The sequence below is a fragment of the Dipteris shenzhenensis genome, chromosome 18 (assembly GCF_047967505.1).
Source record: "Dipteris shenzhenensis isolate YYH24624 ecotype China chromosome 18, Dip_SZ_1.0, whole genome shotgun sequence".
In the NCBI taxonomy this organism is placed as follows: domain Eukaryota; kingdom Viridiplantae; phylum Streptophyta; class Polypodiopsida; order Gleicheniales; family Dipteridaceae; genus Dipteris; species Dipteris shenzhenensis.
The window spans coordinates 12,166,098-12,185,715 of record NC_141613.1 but is presented as its reverse complement, the minus strand read 5'-3'; the positions used below and the strand labels follow the sequence as shown (position 1 = coordinate 12,185,715).

The following is a 19,618-nucleotide window of genomic DNA, read 5'->3' as shown; positions in this document are numbered from 1 at the left end:
ACCTACTTATTACATTACATTGGTCACTGCTGAATTATAATAATAATTCTAACAGATCCTTGCATCCCATCTACTTACCGCAAAGATTGCTTGCAAATTTTTTTCTAAGGGCAGCCTCCTTCAGGTCAGATGCTTCAAGGTCATAACAGGGACATTCTAACGAGCTTGATCATGTCATCGATAACATTGCATTCTAAAGTCTATGCTCTTTTTCTCACTCAACCTCTAACCCAGCAATGTCGGTATTCCATCTAACTGCAGTGAATTATAGGGCATTCAAGTCCTGTAAGCCATTCAGACTCTTTTTGGGAACTCCTGTGCGTCCTTTAAATCTTTAGCAGCTTGGTGTTTTGATTGCATTTGCACTTATATTGATAGTACGTTTGGAGCTTTTCGCGCATTCAAGTGCGTACATTTTGAGGTTTTACTTGAAGTAGCTACACACTAACGAAATTTCAACCTTTTTTGTCTGTCTGTCTTTTTTGGGGGGGGGGGGGGAACGGGGGGGTGTCCGAGTTATCAGGCTGGTGCTAAACATGTATATGCAGTGGAAGCGTCAGGGATGGCAGAACATGCTCGCAAACTGATTGCAGGAAATCCTGCTCTGAGCTCTGTTATAACTGTGAGTGTCCCAAGCGTTGCCTTGCTCTGCTGTAGTTGAAGGTTTGTTTAGCATGTACCTGAGATCCTAGATTGAAATTATGTGTTTGATGTATTGCAGATTTGAAAAACCTAGTTTTCCTATTATGTTGTGGATGATATGTAGAGGCCCTATCAGGTGGAAGATTGCCTTTGCTTTCTATGAAAAGCTACAAGATCTTAGTTAATAATGTGGATGTATGTTCATTCTCTATTCCTTTGGGTCATCAATGACATGGTACTTTACAAAAAGGGGTTTTAGTTATATAATGTCCGTATTTATCGCTATTTTGTCCTTCAAAAATGATCCTCATTGTTAGTATAAGAATCACAGGCATTGTCGAAAAGTATACTCGTTATAAAACAAAAATAGCTCTGAGAAAACTAATATTTGTACAATGTTCTAGTGGGCAAAGATATCCCTCCAGATTCATGAGAGCTAGGATATTGCAAAATAGCATAAGCATTAACTATGATTGAGCCTGTTGTACAATGAAAAGAGCTCCTAAAAAGAAGCTAAGAGTTTATGAAACCAACCAATGCAGGCAACAATAACTTTGTGCTCGTTCTAAGGGCAAGAAATCTTACTTACCTCGGAATGGGAACGTTTTGGGAAGGTCAGATGCTGAACGGAAGCATTTTGGGAAGGACAACATCAATTTGGAACAGGAATGCCACATCATTTGACCTGCTGTCATCATGCAATGCACTAGCAGAAAAATCAGAAATTAAGATGCATTCAAGGTCAGCATGAAAAGGTTCAATTTATGCTTCAAATGTGGAAATAATTATACTCCCTAACATAAGGGTGTATGGAAATGAAAACAACGGGAAGCATGATTGTGGAATTGTCAGATGATGAGGAGAAGCTCGTGGATGTCCTTGAGATTCTTGATTTGACTCTTGAGGAGATAGATGATGCCCACGATGCTGGAAAACGCCAGAGACTGGAGCCAAAAGTGGCCCCTCTTTGCCATTTGACCTATGTGACACTACATGATGTGGTGTTTATGCACGACAACCCTGGCATCATAAGAAGGTTACTTTTGAGCCCAGTTTTGGCAGTATGAGTTAGAATTTTAGAGTTGAACGAGTTGAGCTCGGTGATGCTATGCTATTCCATGCATGGAATGATGCTGAGGAAAACACTCCATTTGATAGGGAGGAGCAGTATTAGGATGCTTAGAATATTTGTGCAGGAAAAGTTCACACATAGAAACCCGTTTTCAATCCCTGTGGAATGTTAAAATGTTTCAGGAAAGCTATGTTTTAATGAAACGGCTGAAACACACATACTTCAATACAAAAAAACAGTTGACCAAAAAAACTGGCAAAAGTGTCGAATCTACTGTTGGACGCCACCCTCTCCGTTTGTCTTTCGTGCTTGCTTTTTGCTCTCCCTTGCTCTTTGCTCCCCCTTGTATTGCTCTTCGCCTTCCTTGTGCCCTCTTGAGGCCTCCCTTGCCTTCTAGGCTTCTTTGCTGTCCAATCTCAGCTCTTCAGCCTTTTCCACTCTTGCTTTCCCCTCCCTATGAAATGTTTCATCCTGTAGCAGCCTCCTTCAGCAGCCTCTAAGTCTCCCCCCCTTCATAATACATTCCTCTCCATCCCTCTCTTTTGGGCTTTTAAGTTCATGAGTCTCGACTCTCGGCTTTCAGTTTTTCCCAAATTTAAGTACTAGTGCCCTCACTGTTGAAGGTGTGTAGCCAAGAGATGCTTAGGCACGCCTAATCTAGTTTCTGCAAGTGTGTGCAGGTATTGTGGGCCGCGGCACTCTTTTAACGGCTGGAGCCACATGCTTGAGAGCTCATCTTCTATGGGATGGAGGGAGAGGGGCTAAGATGTGTGCTCATGCCTTTCTTGCTGATGGGGGAGTCGATCCCGTTATCTTGAATAGCTTCGGTGTGTGCAGTCACCCATTTCATAAGAGGCTCTTGATCTTATTGTGGCTAGAGAGAAGCATAAGTTGGAACAAGATGTGTCATGATGAGGCTAACACAAGTGCACTCATGGACTAGCCTGGGTAGCTATCGTTCGACTCCTACTCCATCACAAGTGCTTCCGCTATGGGGGATGAATCTTCCATGGGAGGGGCTGGTCGACACTATCTTCCATCTCACATATAGTGAGGGATGCACGATGGGCCTCTTGTAATTGTTAGCTATAACTATTTTGGTGTTCCATGTAAATATCTATAAGTCATTTTTTTATTTCTACAATGTTCTAGAAAGTTGTTCCAAAGGGGGGAAAGTTAGATATAACTATTTTGGTGTTCCATGTGACTAAATATTAATAAGTCAGTTTTGGATTTCTACAATGTTCTAGAAAGTTCTTCCAAAGGGGGGAAAGCTAGATATAACTATTTTGGTGTTCCATGTGAACAAATATCTAAATATTTATAAATCCATTTTGTGTTTCTAGAATGTTCTAGAAAATTATAGAACTTCCCGGAATATTTTAGAAGCTTCCAGAAAGTTTCTAGAACTTAACAAAGATATTTTTAATGTAATATGTAGATACTTTCTATCTAGAATCTTCTAGCTCTTGTAAAGATATTTTGTAGAATATAGATTTATCTATGAAAAGATCTTGCAACCTCTCTCCCTATAAATAAGGGAGATGTGATATCAAGTCCAAGAACTCAGAAAGAAAGAAAGAAAGAAAGAAAGAAAGATAGTTTATTAAAGTCTTCGGAAGACTGATGGGTCTATGAGACTGTGAAAAGCCTGGTACAAACGAGCTGTGGTGATGGAGCTACTAAACGAGCATCGACACCAATGCAAATGCAAAATATGCAGAATGTCAGTACTAAATCCTAAATACAACATAGTCATGTCATGTTGGTAGTCGACTATCATCATCATCATCATCATCATCACCATCAAGACATCACGGTGGATGTGGCAATGGGGGCATAAAATCGGCGATAGAGTGCTGTCGGCCACTCAAAGGTGCAGCCCTGGCATGTCTCTTGGTCATAGCTCTGCATCTAACCAGGGCTACTGTGACCCCCGTCTGGCGAGACCCGGCTCTAAACATAGAGGGGATGTCCCCAAGTGTGATCTGTGTGTCAACCCTCTGTCTGAGTTGTCGGGTCACATACTCCAGGTCACGGTCATGTCGAGGCCTCATCGCGTGGGTGTCCATGTGATCTGGCTAGAAAAACTCCGTGATAGAACTTTGAGAGGGATCAACCAAGGAAGAAGTCTGCTTCTGTCTCCGTGCTCTAAGTATCCTCTCGCAGAGTTTGAGTGTCTCATGAACGAAACCTGCCAAACATCGCTGGTCTGGGTATGAGATGAATCAAGCCAGAACCCCATAGTTGTCTCTGAAGAGGCAGTAGAAACGCCCGCGGATCTCATAGTAGACAGGACACTTGAAGATGAAGTGCTCTTCTGTCTCAACCTCCTGCATGTCACACAAAGTGCATATATATCTCTCTTTCCATGCATACCAGCACTTCTGGTCTCCTCTTGCTGCAAGTGCCGCAGAAGAGGACAGTGCTAGCCAAAGTAGGTTGCTGCGCCTTGAGGTGTAATCCCCATACTCCTTGACTGGGTAAAGATACGTGATGACGTGAAATGCAGCATCTAGTTGTAATGGGGGTGACCCAAACTCCGTTGGAATGAGTTGGTGAGGAATGGATGGCTTACCACGGATCATCCGTGATAACATGAGAACCTGTAGCCGCTCCACCTTGGTCTACTCTGTATTCGACAAGTCTGGCCCCCAACATGGACTGCCATACATCCTCGTTGGACGGACCAAGGAGTCAAAAAGCAACTGTTTGGTTCGTGGATCCTGAAAGTGAGAGCGGAAGTACTGCCTCTCTAGTCTAGCCAATGAAGCATATCCTTTGTTGAAGCGTGCTTGCATCGCGGGTCTCATAGTGAAGATGGGTCCGGAAAAGACGACCCCAAGATAAGTGTATGATGATGAAACTACCTCAACAGGGGACTTGTCAAATGTGAACTGCTTCTGGCGCATGATGGCTCGAGATGTATTGAAGATTATAACCTTGGTTTTACCCAGGTTGACCTTCAAATCATGAGACTCACAAAAGGACTGTAGTGCGTTAAGGTGTCTTTGGAGCCCCTGTGTTGAGGAAGACAAGAGAGCCACGTCATCTGCGTAAAGCAATATCCGGATCAACGTGCTTGCAAGAGAGCAACTACCCCCCGTGTTTTTGCATCACTGTCTCAAGCTCGTCAATGTATAGGCCAAACAAGGTAGGTGATAAATTATAATGGACACCCTTGTTTGACCTCGGTAGTGCTCACGATCTTGTCTGTCCTCCCAGATCCCACCCGGACTTTGCCTGAAACTCTCTCATAAAGTGCCATGACAGCCTTAATGATCTCCTGGTCGTAACCCAAATCCTGTAGGTGCCGTATGAGGCGGGCTCTCGGAACCGTGTCAAATGCCTTGCGGAAATCCACAAAGCAACAGCAAACCCTCTGCTTTTGTGCCCTCGCCTCCTCGATGATACATGTGAGCGTGAGAATGTGGTTCATGGTCCCATGATCATGTTGAAATCCGGCCTGTCCTGCTGCTCTAAGTCATTGACCCTCCGCAAATATGCAGACCTCGGAATCAAGTACTGATGCATAAATCTTGGACATGACATGTCCAATCATAATGATCCTGTAGTTCTCCGGACTCATGGGATCCCCTGCCCCCTGCCTTGTGAATGGGTGAGATAGTGTTAATGGTCCAGGTGCGTGGAAACCCAAACAAATAGCTTCATTAAAAAGCTTTGCTAAGATTGGGGCTAGGAGGTTAATCCCATATGCAATGAACTCAGTGCATAGTCCCTCATGATCCTTCGCTCGGCCATCATGAAGTTTCATTGCGGCATCCTTTACCCCCCCCTCCCCCCCCTAGTGAAGAGGGCATAGGATGTGGAGCGTGGCATATGTGAGAGGTTAGGGGTTGGCTGATTGGGGATATCATAGAGTGTGCGTGCATAATCAAACCACACCTGGGTGTGAGTGAGTGGTGAGGGGGACTCTCTCTCTAGAAATCTCCGCCAAAAGTCGTTAGAGTTGCTACCAAATGGAATGTTCAGTGGCTCCTCCTCGTTGCAGCGAACAAAGTCTAGTTTCCTTTTGCGTACCAGTCGACGGTACTCGCGTAGCGTCTCTAGTTCGCTCGAAAGAGTGTTTCTGGTTTCGAATCTGAGTTGATGGGGTAAAGCCTTACACTCATCATCGTACTAGCTATTACAGGGTACGGTCCCAGGGGGTGTTGGGCGGGTGGTGTGGGGGAAAGCGTGAAGAGCAGCCTTGTGTAGTGAGCGGGTGACTAGGGCAGCACGATCCTCTAATAGGGGTATGAAGTCAATGTAGGCGAGAAGTATATACATATGGCTAGAGTAGGTAGGTGAGTGATCGCGATCAAAGCGTATATCATGGTAGCTGGAGTAAGAACTCTGCGGGGTGGGAAATGTTGCGCGACGGGGAGTGGAGAAAGAAAGAAAGAAAGTCTATTAACGTCCACAGAAGACCAAGAAGTCTATGGGGCAACATGAAAACCAATTAGTACATCAGCTTAAGGAGGGTAGCTCCTAGGGAGTGCATAAAGCAGCTCTGTGCCATTGTACCTTAGTCTGCGGCAATACAAATCTTCTTTTGTACGTCCCTTCCATCTCCTATGACCATCTCCCTCTCCTACTTTGATTCTCTCACTTCTTAACTCTCTCTACTCCCTTTCTACTCCTTTCCCAACATCAATATCAGAGCTAGAATCCTGCCCGCTATAGCTCCGCTTTCCAAGCTGCTGGTCATCATCCAAGTCGGTGTTGTAGTCGCCTGGTTCTTGTATGCAACATATCACCTGTGCACTGCATGCAAAGCTGTCGTTGTTTATAGTCCACGTGCTGCCTAAAAAGCTGCCAATTTATCTGGTTCTTTCTCTTTTTCTTAATCTCCTTGTCCCCATCATGATTCGATTTCTTTCTTTCTTTTTCAGTGGCCTCATTAGTATGTAAGGTTGTCCTTTGTATGTTGACCATCTTTCAATGTTTTAGGACCTTTTGATCATCATTACTCCATTTACTAAAAATAGCAAATGGGAGCAAATAGCACGGAGGCTGACACTCTCGCTTCCATTTGGGCGGAGATTATCTTCACTCTCAGGAGTTAGTGGGAGCGGTGTACAGGCACCTCTTTGGCAGCTCGTGGGAGACTTATATCCTTCATGAGGACATGGGACTGCTCATTATTTTTTTATTTGACCCCTTTTGGGATGTCGTGGCATTTTAGACCACCTCCATGGCTTTTTTGCCACATTGTTGAGGCTAGGGATAGAGTACTTTCTCTCCCACCTGTTGTATGATTTGTTTTGAATGGAATATATCACTCTTTTCTAAAAAAAAGAGGTCCCATAAGATTACCGAATTTTTGTAAGGCTCATCATCTTTAAGTATGCAATTGGTGGCGCTTATAGAACTTGTAAATGTTTCGTCATTACTCACTTAACTATAAATAGTGAGATTGAGAGGCTTCTCTTAAAAAGCCCATCTTTGCCACAAGGCTATCAATAGCAAGTTGGAAATTATAGCCAACATAATTAGATGTCCCTGGCACTAGTGTGTTCATCGAATCTATCTTCCCTCAAGATTATCTAAAAATAGAAGTGAGATGCTTTGATCATCTGCTTCTTCGATATCATCACAAATAAGTTAGAACCAATCGATATGGACTAATACAACTTTTTTGGGATCATTCTTTTGACTTACTAAAGTACGCATTGCACATTACACATTCAAGCACTCTACTTAGTAGAGTAAGCATTGCACATTATGTATTCGAGTTAGCACAAAATAACGTTACCAATTCACAAGTGAGGACCTAATGATGGAGATGTAGAAAAATGGATCATGTTTTGATATTTCCCATCACCTGATAAGCACAGCAGCTAGCATTCCCACTACATGTGCACAAAGAGCATTTTCAGTGCTCACAATGGTTAGAGTAAGTTTCTTGGTGAGACTCTTTCCCTAGAATGTACATGCAGACATCCCAAAACCCTCAACCAATTTGGGTGCACTAGGTTACGTTGTCTAATGATCCTATGCTCTAGCGCTTGGAGAGACCGAACACCTAACCATGGTGGCTCTTGGGTTGGCCCTCTTAATCAATCCTTGAGAGTGTGGTTCTTGTTTTGGGCCTTGGTCAACCAACTCTAGAGACTTCGCCTCGGGTTGACCTTGATCCCCCGACCGCACACACATATATTTGACCTAGCAAGGAAAGATAAATGAAACTACAAGACAATCCCCTAGAAAGGGATATCCATTGATCTAGTTCATGACACATTGAGAAACTGTAAGACCCCGATTTCCATATTCCATTTTGTATGTTTCTTCCTTAATAAATCTAGCCAGGAAAGAACAGTGCTCTCATATATCATTATTAAGATCGCAGATTACACTACTAAGTGTGGTTATTCTTCAGGTGATCCAAGGAAAAGTTGAAGAGGTTGAGCTTCCAGAGAAAGCAGACATCCTAATTTCTGAGCCCATGGGTCAGTTGTGCATGGCTTTACCCATTTTTGTTTCTGATTTTGTTATTTGTGGTAAATAATATATGAGTAGTTCCATTCCCAAAAGAGAAGAGTATTTTCATAGCTGTCTTCCTAGAGAACTTCGAATTCGAATTGCTCAAATTTGTGCATGCATATTATTGTAAGTATGAGCGATTGCAGAATTATTTCTGGTTTTGAGAAATGAAAGTCTTGATTCAGTACAGCCTCGAGCATAAATAGATTTCGGAGGACAGTTTCCGTTGGTTCTTTAAATGGTCGATGAGATCAAAGTATCTTTCTCAGGTCTCGATTTTGTTTTTGTTTAGATATCCTATATATTCTTTTTGACAGGCTGAGACTATTCTTGCTAGCCTCTACCCTTCCTAGTTTATTTTCTTGAATTTTACATATTTGCAACTCTTTTTGAAGATGAGTGACAAGTACATGTTGCTGCTTGTCTTTGGGTATGTTGCGAACAGGAACCTTGCTTGTGAATGAACGCATGCTGGAGTCATATATCATTTCAAGGGATCGCTTTCTAAGACCAAATGGAAAGCTTTTTCCTGCTGTTGGAAGGTGAGATTCGTATTGTTGGCTGCATCTTTTCAGATTAAATCGAGAGCCTTGTTGTGTTTTCTACTATTGTCATGCTATTTCTGGTGTGCTGTGCTCCTCATAAATTTCCACCTATGCACATGCTTTCAGTTCCATCATGTGACTCGTAAGAATTTGTATTCGGGACATCGATGGAGACTCGATAGGATGTTGTGTGTGAAAGTCATCCTACACTGCTTTTCTGTTAGCTGTCATGGATAATCCCTGTTTCGGAGCCATTCTGTTAGCTGTCAGTTTAAGGCTCCATGACGAAGCATCCACCTTGTTTTGGATGAGCCATCTTTGGGGACTACATAGGCCACCTGTTGTACTTTCTTCATTATCCATTTGCAAGTACTCTCGTTTCCTCAGCTTGTTGTTTGCTCCCTTGCATTCCACCTCCACTCTATTGCTCCCCATATCCAACACTAACATTGTACAACCAAGGTGGATGCTTTGTCATGTCTAATGCTTTTTCAGGATGGAAAAGGGAAATAAGTGCCACGTAACTATGTATAATGCTGATATATTGAAGTATATGCTGATAATCCATGTATTGTTAACTATGATCATGACTTTATGCTGAAACAACAGGCCTGGGGATTATGTTGTGAAATTATTGAATTTTTTCTCATGTAACGCGCTGAAATCAAATCAGAGAATGTAAATTTTTTAAATGTTAAATCCTGGAAGAATGTAATGTCATATGATGCTCACTTATTAAGGGTCTCGAGGAAGTGACAAAAGTACTAGTTGCCCTGTGATGATAGCAAGGTTGGTCTGTAATGCCACCGCATGTTGAACCAAACAATGTAAACAAGATGCCACTATCCCACACCCTGAAAAAGGGTAGATGCTTGACCTGTAATGCCACCTCATTCTGAACCAAGACAATGCAAACAAGATGCCACTGTCCCATAACCTGAAAAAGGGTAGATGCTGATGCTGAACCAAGACAATGTAAACAAGATGCCACTATCCCACACCCTGAAAAAGGGTAGATGGTTGTGCATTTTTACCCTACAGGAAGTGGCAAAAGTACTAGTTGCCCTGTGATGACAGCAAGGTTGGCTTGTAATGCCATCTCATGGTAAATCAAGACAATGTAAACAAGATGCCACTATCCCTCACCTCACTCTGAAAAAGGGTAGATGCTTGTGCATTTTTTTCGTAAGAGGATGGCTTGGTAGTGCCATCCTCATGAAGAAAACACAATAAATAAGTGACATTTCTTGATCCTAAGAATCCTGGATGCTATGTTTGTTGTTGGCCTTAAGCGGTGTTGCTTCTGAACCCATGCTGCTTGAGCTATGCTGCTTGAGCTCCAAGGAAATTTAAGCTGCGGCGAATCTGACTCATTGGCAACAGGTTGATACTGGATTTTCAATATGACGTGTATGAGTGATTCCTTTCAAGTGAAGGGGTGCTGGAGTCTAGTATTAGGATTGGGGGTGCAGGATAAATCGCCCAATGCATTAAACATGTCTACGTATAGGAATTCTACGACAATCCTTTGCTAGCTATAAGGTCTACTTTTTCGTTGAGGGTGGGGCAGATGCTCATTCTTAGTGGGAAGACCTTTATGGATTTCATCTTGAAGTTATTGCATGTCTTCTCTAGCAGGGTAGAATATGTTTCATTAATTTTAAGTAGACACAACCTTTTACATGATGCTCATGCTTTCTTTTGAGAATAACTACTGGGCATAAAAGTATCATAGGAGAAGGCGAGGCTATTTCAATTTTCACAAGTGGATTAGGAAGCAGTTCAACTTTGTACTGAAGGTTGATGACTTGTAGAAGGTGCAACTGTAGGGGCTACTTGCTAAGTTGGAACGTGTGCTATATGCTGTCCCAGATTTATAAATTATGTCACTTGGACATTAATTTCAGCACTCCTACATGGAGATCAATAACATGTAATAAACTGTTAAGTTATGCTTCGTGGGAATGTAGGATAATTCTATATCTCCAACTGATAGGCGTTCTCGAACATAATGATAGTGCATCTCAATGTGCTTGGTATGTGCATGAAAGACTGATTACGTGCAACGGACAAAGCACTCTGGCTATCAGTGTAGATCATGGTAGAGGAGGTTTGACCTACATCAAGATTTGCAAGTAACTTACGAAGCCAAACACACCCTACAATGGCCATGAAGGCTGCCTTGTACTCAACTTCACAAAGCAGCAATTGTAGGCTGCTTCTTGCTGAACCAAGGGATGCATGAAGAGCCAAGCATGAAACAATTGCCATTGTGAGACACCCTCGTGTCTTAACAACCTGCCCAATTATCGTCCGTGAATGGATGCAAAGCCAGTGGACTGATCACTATAGAGCAGTCTCAAATGCTGGGTGGCCTTCAAGTAACTGAAGGCTTGCTTCACTGCCTGCCAATGCTGTGTGCTAGGCCTGTGCATGTACCTGCTTAAGTGGGAAACGACAAACTGAGAATCAAGCCAGGTATGACATAAGTAAATAAGGCATCCCACAACCATCAAATGGGCACTCCCATCTTCATAGGAGAAACATAAGCCAGGTTCCAATGGAGTAGAAACTGACTTACAATCCTCGAATTGGAAGCAGCAAACTAGATGCCTAAATAGAGTGCGATCTACCCATATCCGACATTGCAAATGATTTCCACAAATCTGCCTTGAAATCTGCAATTTTATGCGTGTCTGCCCAATAATAAGCATGTCATCATCCACATAAAGAATCAAAATTAAAAATTCTTATTCACTCTCCCCGACATAAAGAGTGGCCTTTGTAGGGCTATTCTGAAACCCAAGGCATAGCCAAAACAAACAAAGGCATAGCCAAAACAAACAACCCAAGGCATTGTTCTGCATGGTATCTTGGCATACCATGCCTGCGGTGTTTGCTTTAAGCCATAGAAGGCCTTTTTCAGCTGGCATACCTTAGTTTCAGAACTTGCAATTTCAAATTCTGGAGGCTGAGTGGCATAGACCTCTTCCAATAAATCCTCATGAAGGAAAGCAGTCTTAACGCACAACTGATGGTGAAATCCGCTTGCTGTACAAATGACAATTCTGTGTGTGTGTGTGTGTGTGTGTGTGCAAGCAACTAGGGCCCATGACAACATGTTGGGCTGGACCCCCTCGAAGGTTTTTTATTTCAATGAAAATTTGAGTACAGAGAGTTCAGCGTGGAGGCTGAGCTACAAAAACCCAAAAACATGTTATAATACATGAGCTCTCAGGCTCTTTTTCTTGGCAACATGCCACTTGTCAACTTTCCTAACTAGAAACTAGTTACATGCCACTAAAGGGCAACTTCTGGAGTCCTCGAAGCACTTGGTCATGCGAACATCCTCCTAGATGCTTGTCAGGCTCCATAGCGCTTCACTTCATCCCCACTTGATACCTGCAATAAATAACTAAAGCGCACAACCATGGTACCCATTAATGGTTAGCGCTTTTGCATGCAAATAATCTCTAGACTAATTCTAGTCACTCTGGGCGTCCCCACTGAACACATGTGCGAACATAACAAATATATATAATATTCTCTGCTTGACCGGAGTCAACACTCTTGATCATAATTAAGGGGGCTTTGACCAATGGTCGAGGCGCCTTAATTATGTCTAAGTCTCTCCAATCGAAGTTGGCACAACTCGGTTAACTGTAGTTAACCCTCTTGGCGCATGCTAAGTCTCGTTGATCGAAGTCAACACTCTCTGATTGTAGTCAGCTCTGTGGTTCTCTGGTTAACCGCAGTTAACCCTCTTGGTAATAAACCAAGTCTCCCCGACCGAAATCAGGCTTACTTGACCAGAGTCAAGTATCTTTGCCATTAAAGGAACTTTTTGACCATAACTAACACAAATGGAAAACTCTTTAATTATGATCAAATAACTGGTCAACTCAATACTTTGACTTAGGATATTTACAGCTTGGTGACAGATGGACCTCCCAATGCCTGTGAGATGCAAGAGCAATAACAGAAGGAATGGTTATAATGTGTTAAGTGGGAGCGAATGTCTCCTCTAAGTCAATGCCATGTTGTTGGGCATAGCCTTTCGCAAAAGGCAGGGGCTTTGTAGCAGTCAACACTGCCATCAGCTTGCCGCTTTGATTTGTAGACCGAGTTAGTACATATGGCATGCTTGCCTGCTGGCAAGTCACACAACTCCCATGTGCCATTTGCATGAATGGAATCAAGTTTAGCTTTCATGGTATCCATCCATTCTTTGCTATCAAATGCATCCTTATGACAGAGAGGTTCCTCATTGCAAGCAGTGGCAATCAAAGCAACATAAAGCAAATTGTCTGGCATTTGTTTTTGTGCTCCTCTGGTGCGAGCAAGCAAGGGCTAGCTTGCTTGCTGTCACGTACAGTATCCAAGAGCCACCTTGGAACTATTTTCTGCTGTGCAATGACAGCCTGCTCCGCATCAACTACTTGATCAATTGCATGATCATCGATTGGCTGCAAATCAGGCTGAACATGGGTAACAGAGGATGCTGTACTACTAGAAGCATTTGGAGTTGTACCTTGCAAAGTGTTATCTGAATCCCTGAAGGGCAGTATATAATCAAATACATCAAAGGTTTCTACTCATGGCTGTCTTTTATAAGCCAGCCAAGGTAAAACTGCATGCTCAAAAAACCACGTCTCTACTGACAACTACCTTGCGTGTGCTAGGATGAAATGACTTGTATGCTTTGCTTTGTGAGCTGTAGCCAATGAAAATGCATTTGATGGCCTTATCGTCAAGCTGATGTCTCAAGGACAATAAAGGTTGTTTGTCCGTGACATCGCGCCGCCCCTGGCTGCCTCGTTGCCTCCACCCCGTCCGCCCCCTCTGCACTCCCTCGCCCTCCTGGCCGCCCCTTCTGCTTCCAATCCTGCCGCCCTCCTGTGCTCGTCGCTGCACCCCCGCCCGCCTCTTCTTCTCCCGCCTCCGTTGCTTCCCCGCCCGCTTGCTGCGCCCCCCTCCGCTTGCTGCGTCTCCTGCCACCCCGCTTCCCTTCGCCTCTGCCATCTTTGCCTCCTCCTCCTCCACCTTCGCCCCTCCGCCACCTCCACCTCTTCGGCCTCCCACGCCCTTCTCCTCTCCCCCGTCGACTCCCCCCTCTCTACCCTCTTGCCTCTCCTCCCCTCCTTCTCTCCCCCCTCGCCCTCCGCCCTCCTTCCTCTTCTGTCCTTGCCCCATCCTTCGCCCCGCCTCCCCCTCTGATGCTCTTTTTCCCTCCCTGCAGCGGGAGCACTTGTGCTTGTGAAGGCAAAAGAAAAACCTTGGTGGTGACCCTTGGTTTGGCCAGAGGGGCTCTATGGCAGCACCCTCGAATCCCACAGCCGTTAAGGTTCTTTCCCCAGCTGACAAGCAACAGGTACAGCAGGGAGTTCAGTCCCTCCAGGACAAGGCGCTTGTGGGTAGAATTGTGGGCCTCATGCCTACACGGAGACAGGTGCGAGACTAGATCCAGGCGAGCTTGGTATTAGAGGGAGACCACATCTAGGAGGTCACCATGTATGGACGAGGCGTTTTTCTCATCCAGCTGAGCTCCCTCGACACTGCCTCGACACCTGTGGAGCAGAGCCCCATACTCCTTGGCCCGCACCTTGTCTACCTCTTTCCTTGGTATCATGGATTCACAGTGGAGGACATGGATACGACACACCATGTTCCACGGTTTTCGATTACACTCCGCTTCCCAGGGCTCCCCAAGGAGTATTGTGCCATCCTCCCTTCCATTGGTCGGGCATTTGGCATAGTGCTTGAGTCCTCGCCAGAGACGGCCGCCTCTGTCCGGTTCTTTCCATATTGAGTACCTTCGGGGCTGTTGTCTTGTATGAAATCTGTCAAGCCTTAATAGAAGGTTCCTTTCTTTGGAAAAAAAAGGAAGAAAACAAGCTGATGTCTCAATTGAGAGGGTACATGTGGATATGCAAGAGATCCAAAGACCCGCGTCTGAGAAATTCTAGGCTTGCGGTTTGTCCATGTTTCATAAGGGGTCATAGTCTTCAATGCTCGAGTGGGTGCTTGATTGAGCACATAGTTGGCACACATAACAGCATCCAACCAGAATTTTTAAGGCAAAGACTTCTTAAGCTTGCACCTGCCCATTTCCATATTTGTTTGATTGTTATGCTCTGCAAGTCCATTTTGTTGCGCTTTGTGCTTTGATGTATGATACCCCGAGCTGCTAAAAAATCAGAAAACTCCCGAGATAAGTACTCACACTATTAGAATTATTATTATAATTTAGCAGTGACCAATGTAATGTAATAAGTAGGTTAGGGGCACTTTTCCCTCACTTAGAGGTTTTTCCCCCTAACCACAGTTAGTTCACTAACTACGGTTAGTGAAGGATAAGGTTTTGTCACTTAGACAAAACCTATCCCTCTCTTTAGTTGTAACACACTCTTCTATTGCAACTATTGATTTCAGCTCTCACTCTCCTACTCTCACACTGTGTTCTCTCTCTCTCCCTACAACTCACATTTGGTATCAGAGCGGGTTGACCCTGCTCCTTGCTTCCTTGCTCGCAATCTGCCTGCTCCAAGCTCAACAGCTTGCTGCCCATCCGTACCAGCTCTTGCACTGTGCAGCTTCCGTGTATAGCCGTACATTTCGTACGGTATCCGTACAGATCGTCATGCAGGCGTACAGCTCGTCGCCAGCCCGTACAGATCGCAGTGCAGTCGTACAAAGCTGCTAGTTCCGTACATCGCCATACATTCCGTCAGCCCGTACAGCCCGCGTACATTCCGTCAGCCCGTACAAATGTCGTACGCTTGTCTGTACCTGCACGCGTCAGATCCGTACATCGCCTATACAGCTCATCGTCCGTACAAGCTGCCAGTCAGATCGGTACAGCTCGCCGTACAGCCTCGCCAGGTTATGTCTGTACAGCGCCAAGTTCTGCCCGTACGGTGTCGCACACTTGCACTGAGATGTCCGTACAGATTCAGTACATCCGTACAGGTGCACGGATTTCGACCGTACAAGCTGCGCTGTACAGTTCTGTACAGCTGCATTCAACCGTATTGACAGTTCCGTACTGTTAGTCCATATAGTTTGAAGGTGAAACATCGTTCACATTTGGTCACTTTGTAGGTGGGCTTGGAAAGTTGCATTTTTGCAGGGTTTTCTTTGCAGGAGGATATTGGAAAGAGTTTTGTCAGGCTCTTGTGCATACAACCATTGTTTGGCTTACTTTTTGGGAGCACATTTGGAGCTTTGGCAGACAAATTGCAAATTTGGGGCTTTCAGTTAATTTGCCCTCTTTTGGATGCAATTTCCTTGAAGAAATTTGGGGCTTTTGCAATCACACTGCAATTTTGTAGTGAAATTTGGGGCTTTTGTAGGCAGAGAGCAATTTGTGCAACATTTGGGGCTTTCAGACCATTTGCCCCTTTTTGGTTGCAATTTCAAGCCACAAATTGGGGCTTTTGTGTTGGGAGAGCAATTTTGCAGGTTTGAGTTCACACTGCCTTTCTGTGAGTGTTTTGAAGCACTTTTGGTAGGTTTTGGGAGAGATTGGATGCTCTGGCAGATTTTTGACAGAGACATTACAGAGATTTGAGTTGCATTTTTTAGCAAGTGTTTGGCTGTATTTTTTGGGAATTGTGCACTCCATTCCCAACAAGGGAATTCAGATTTGCATTTGCTGTATTTTCTTTCTCAAACATGGCCCATCAAAATTAGAATGATTCCCAGTTCAGTGGTCTCTCACAAGAGGATAAGCTGGATGGTACTAACTACTCCCTCTGGAGTTTTATGGTACGCAATATTCTGATTTCTCGTAATTTGTGGGACTATGTAAATGGGGATGAGATCCGGCCAGCAAATGTGGCACCTAATACCCCTCCCCAGCAAGGAGGAGGCAGAGGTCGTGCATAGGGTACAGCTGCAGCACAAGTTGTTGGTGCAGGTATACCTAACACTTCAGAGCAAAAGAGATGGGATTCACGTGATGCTTTAGCTTTGTCGTGTATTTCTCTTTTAGTGAAAAGATTCATCATTGTGCATATCCGGTCATGTAAGACCTCAAAGGCAGCATGGGATATTTTGGAGAGCATGTATGCAGCTCGGAATGATGCCAGGGTGTCTTTTTTGAAAAGAGAATTGTCTCATACACATATGGAAGAGGGTGACTCCATGTCAGTGCACCTCACAAAGCTACAGGACTTACGAGAGCAATTGCTGAATATTGATGAGATCATTCCTGATTCAGAGATGATTACCACTACTCTGAATTCTCTTCCTGAGTCTTATCTCAGCTTTCATACCTCGCTGAATTTGTCGTTGAGGGGGGTGCAAATCCTCTCAATTTTCAGGAGTTGATAGGACTTGTGTTGCAGGAAGAGCAGACCAGGAAAACCATGGCTTCACGAGCTGGTGAACATGCCATGCTTTCAAAATTCAAGCCTAAAGTAAAGGGACAAGCAAAAACATCAGTAAATCAGCCTTCCAGTGGTTTAGGACAGCCTTCTCAAAAGGCTACGGGTGATGCAGGTAAGCCCAAGAAGAAGGGAATATGTCATTATTGCAAAAAGCCAGGTCACTACATTGGAGAATGCAAGAAAAGGCTTGCAAAAGAAAAATAAACAGCTCCAGTATGGTTGTTTCAGATTCAGCTCCTCATGCATCTGACAATGAGCAAGCTACAACCAACTTTGTGGAGCACGACTATGCCTTCTTGTCTTGCATTTCAGACTCTCAGTTGGTTGCTCCAGATAGTACAGCCACTTGTAATGATGACTCTTATGCTTTTCTGACATGCAGTCATGATTCTTCCAAGGATGCATCAGCTTTCAGTGTCAATGAGACACAAAATACATGGCATTTTGATAGCGGTGCCTCAAAGCATATCACTTCTAGGAAGTGTCTTTTCACATCTCTGCATCCACCACCCGTTGGTAAAAGGTCACATGTGCCAACAACTCCTCCTATTCAGTTCGTGGTACAGGAGAAGTTGAACTTACAGCCGTTGATGGCTCAACATTCAAAATTTCTGATGTCTTGTATGTGCCTGGTATCACAAAAAATCTACTTTTAGTATCCACTCTTAATAGAGCTGGATTTCAGGTCATCTTTGAAGATGACAAGTGTGCAGTCCATGACAGAGAGAATGACTATGCCTTGAGATTGTCTGGCACTTTGTTATGTGGTCTTTTTCAGCTTGACATGTATGAGAAAAGACCAGCACATGCTCTTGCAGTTTCCACTCCTACTACTGCTATGCATAATGCAGAGTTATGGCATGCCAGATATGGACACATGCATTATGGCAGCTTGATGACACTTCAAAAACATGCTATGGTTGATGCATTGCCTACTCTTGAAACACCTCCTCCACATGTCTGTGAAGGGTGCATTCTTGGTAAAATGCACAGATTTCCCTTCAAGAAGGATGGATCAGTAAAAGCTGTTCGAAAATTACAGCTTATTCATAGTGATGTCTGTGGTCCCATGAGGACTCCATCATTGGGTGGTCATCTTTACTTTGTCACTTTTATAGATGACTACTCCAACTACACTTGGGTTTATGGGCTGAAACGCAAATCAGAAGTGTTTATGGTTTTCAAACACTTTGCAGCCATGGTTGAGAATGAATCGAGACTCAAGATATAGACATTACGCACAGATAGAGGAGGGGAGTATTTGTCTGCAGATTTTGATGCTTTTTTGAAAGACAAGGGCATTGCACATCAGCTTACAGTGAGGCTAACCCCTCAGCAAAATGGCAAAGCTGAGAGGAAAAATCGTACTCTTATGGAGATGGATAGATGCATGCTAAAAAGCAAAAAATTGCCTCACAAATTTTGGCTTGAAGGTCTCATGTGTGCCAATTATGTTTTGAATTGGGCACCCATAAAAGCTTTGAAGACCAAGACTCCCTATGAAGTTTGGCAAGGGAGAAAGCCTTCTGTGGATCATTTCCGTGTTTTTGGATGCCTTGCATATGCTCATGTGCCCGTTGAGTTTCGGCATAAGTTATCTGATAAGGCAATCAAATGCATTTTTGTTGGATACAGTGCAGAGAGCAAGGGCTACCGTCTCTACAATCCTGTCACACGACGCAAGATTATTGTCAGTAGAGATGCTATATTTTCAGAAAATTCAGCTCACACTCAAGTTGAATTTGATTTGCCTACTTCTTCCGATGATGTCTTTGAGGGATTACCACCCATTGCCTTGGGTTCCCCTGCTGATATATCTGATGCAAATCAAAATTTTTAGATACCTCCACATGTTCCGATTCAGCCATAGGATATCTTACCCCCTCCACAAGCAGTGGAAGAGGTTGTTCAGCAAGAAATTGCAGATATACATGCAGCAAAAACAGTCCCAAATTGGCTGTTACAAACTCTCAGGGAGAGTAAAATTGATGCTCCATTACCTGGTAGAACTCCGAGTGCAGTAAGGCATGGGGGAGGTGCTCTTTCAGTTGAATCAGCATATGCAGGTACTCTTCTTGATGAGGAGGAGCTTGAGACATTTGAAGAGGCACAGGATAATGTGCATTGGATGAATGCCATGCACGATGAGTTGCAGTCCATTCAGAAAAATCAGACATGGGAAGTTGTCAATTTGCCACCAGGTAAACTTGCCATAGGTACACTTTGGGTTTTCAAAGTTAAAAGAAAGTCAGATGGGACCATTGATTGGTACAAGGCGAGGCTGGTTGCGAAAGGATATGCTCAGAAAAAGGGCATAGACTATGAGGAGACTTTTGCTCCTACATCCATAATGACAACGATCCGGTCAGTTATAGCCATGGCTGCAAATTTTGAATGGAATGTTCATCAGTTGGACATTAAAACTGCTTTCCTTAATGGAGACTTATTGGAAGAGGTTTATGTCAAACAACCTCCAGGCTTTG

The 19,618-nt window shown here is 44.0% G+C and overlaps 1 protein-coding gene across 2 annotated transcripts in view; it reads left to right on the top strand.

Annotated features, from left to right (window-relative positions):
* LOC147890806 (putative histone-arginine methyltransferase CARM1) overlaps positions 1-19,618 on the top strand; it is a 125,683-nt gene that overhangs the window by 46,424 nt on the left and 59,641 nt on the right. For both annotated transcript variants that reach the window (XM_087389439.1, XM_087389438.1), the window contains exons 6-8: positions 524-622; positions 8,097-8,166; positions 8,646-8,742. In XM_087389439.1, the coding sequence (XP_087245565.1) occupies positions 524-622; positions 8,097-8,166; positions 8,646-8,742 (266 nt within the window). The remainder of the gene's footprint in view (positions 1-523; positions 623-8,096; positions 8,167-8,645; positions 8,743-19,618) is intronic.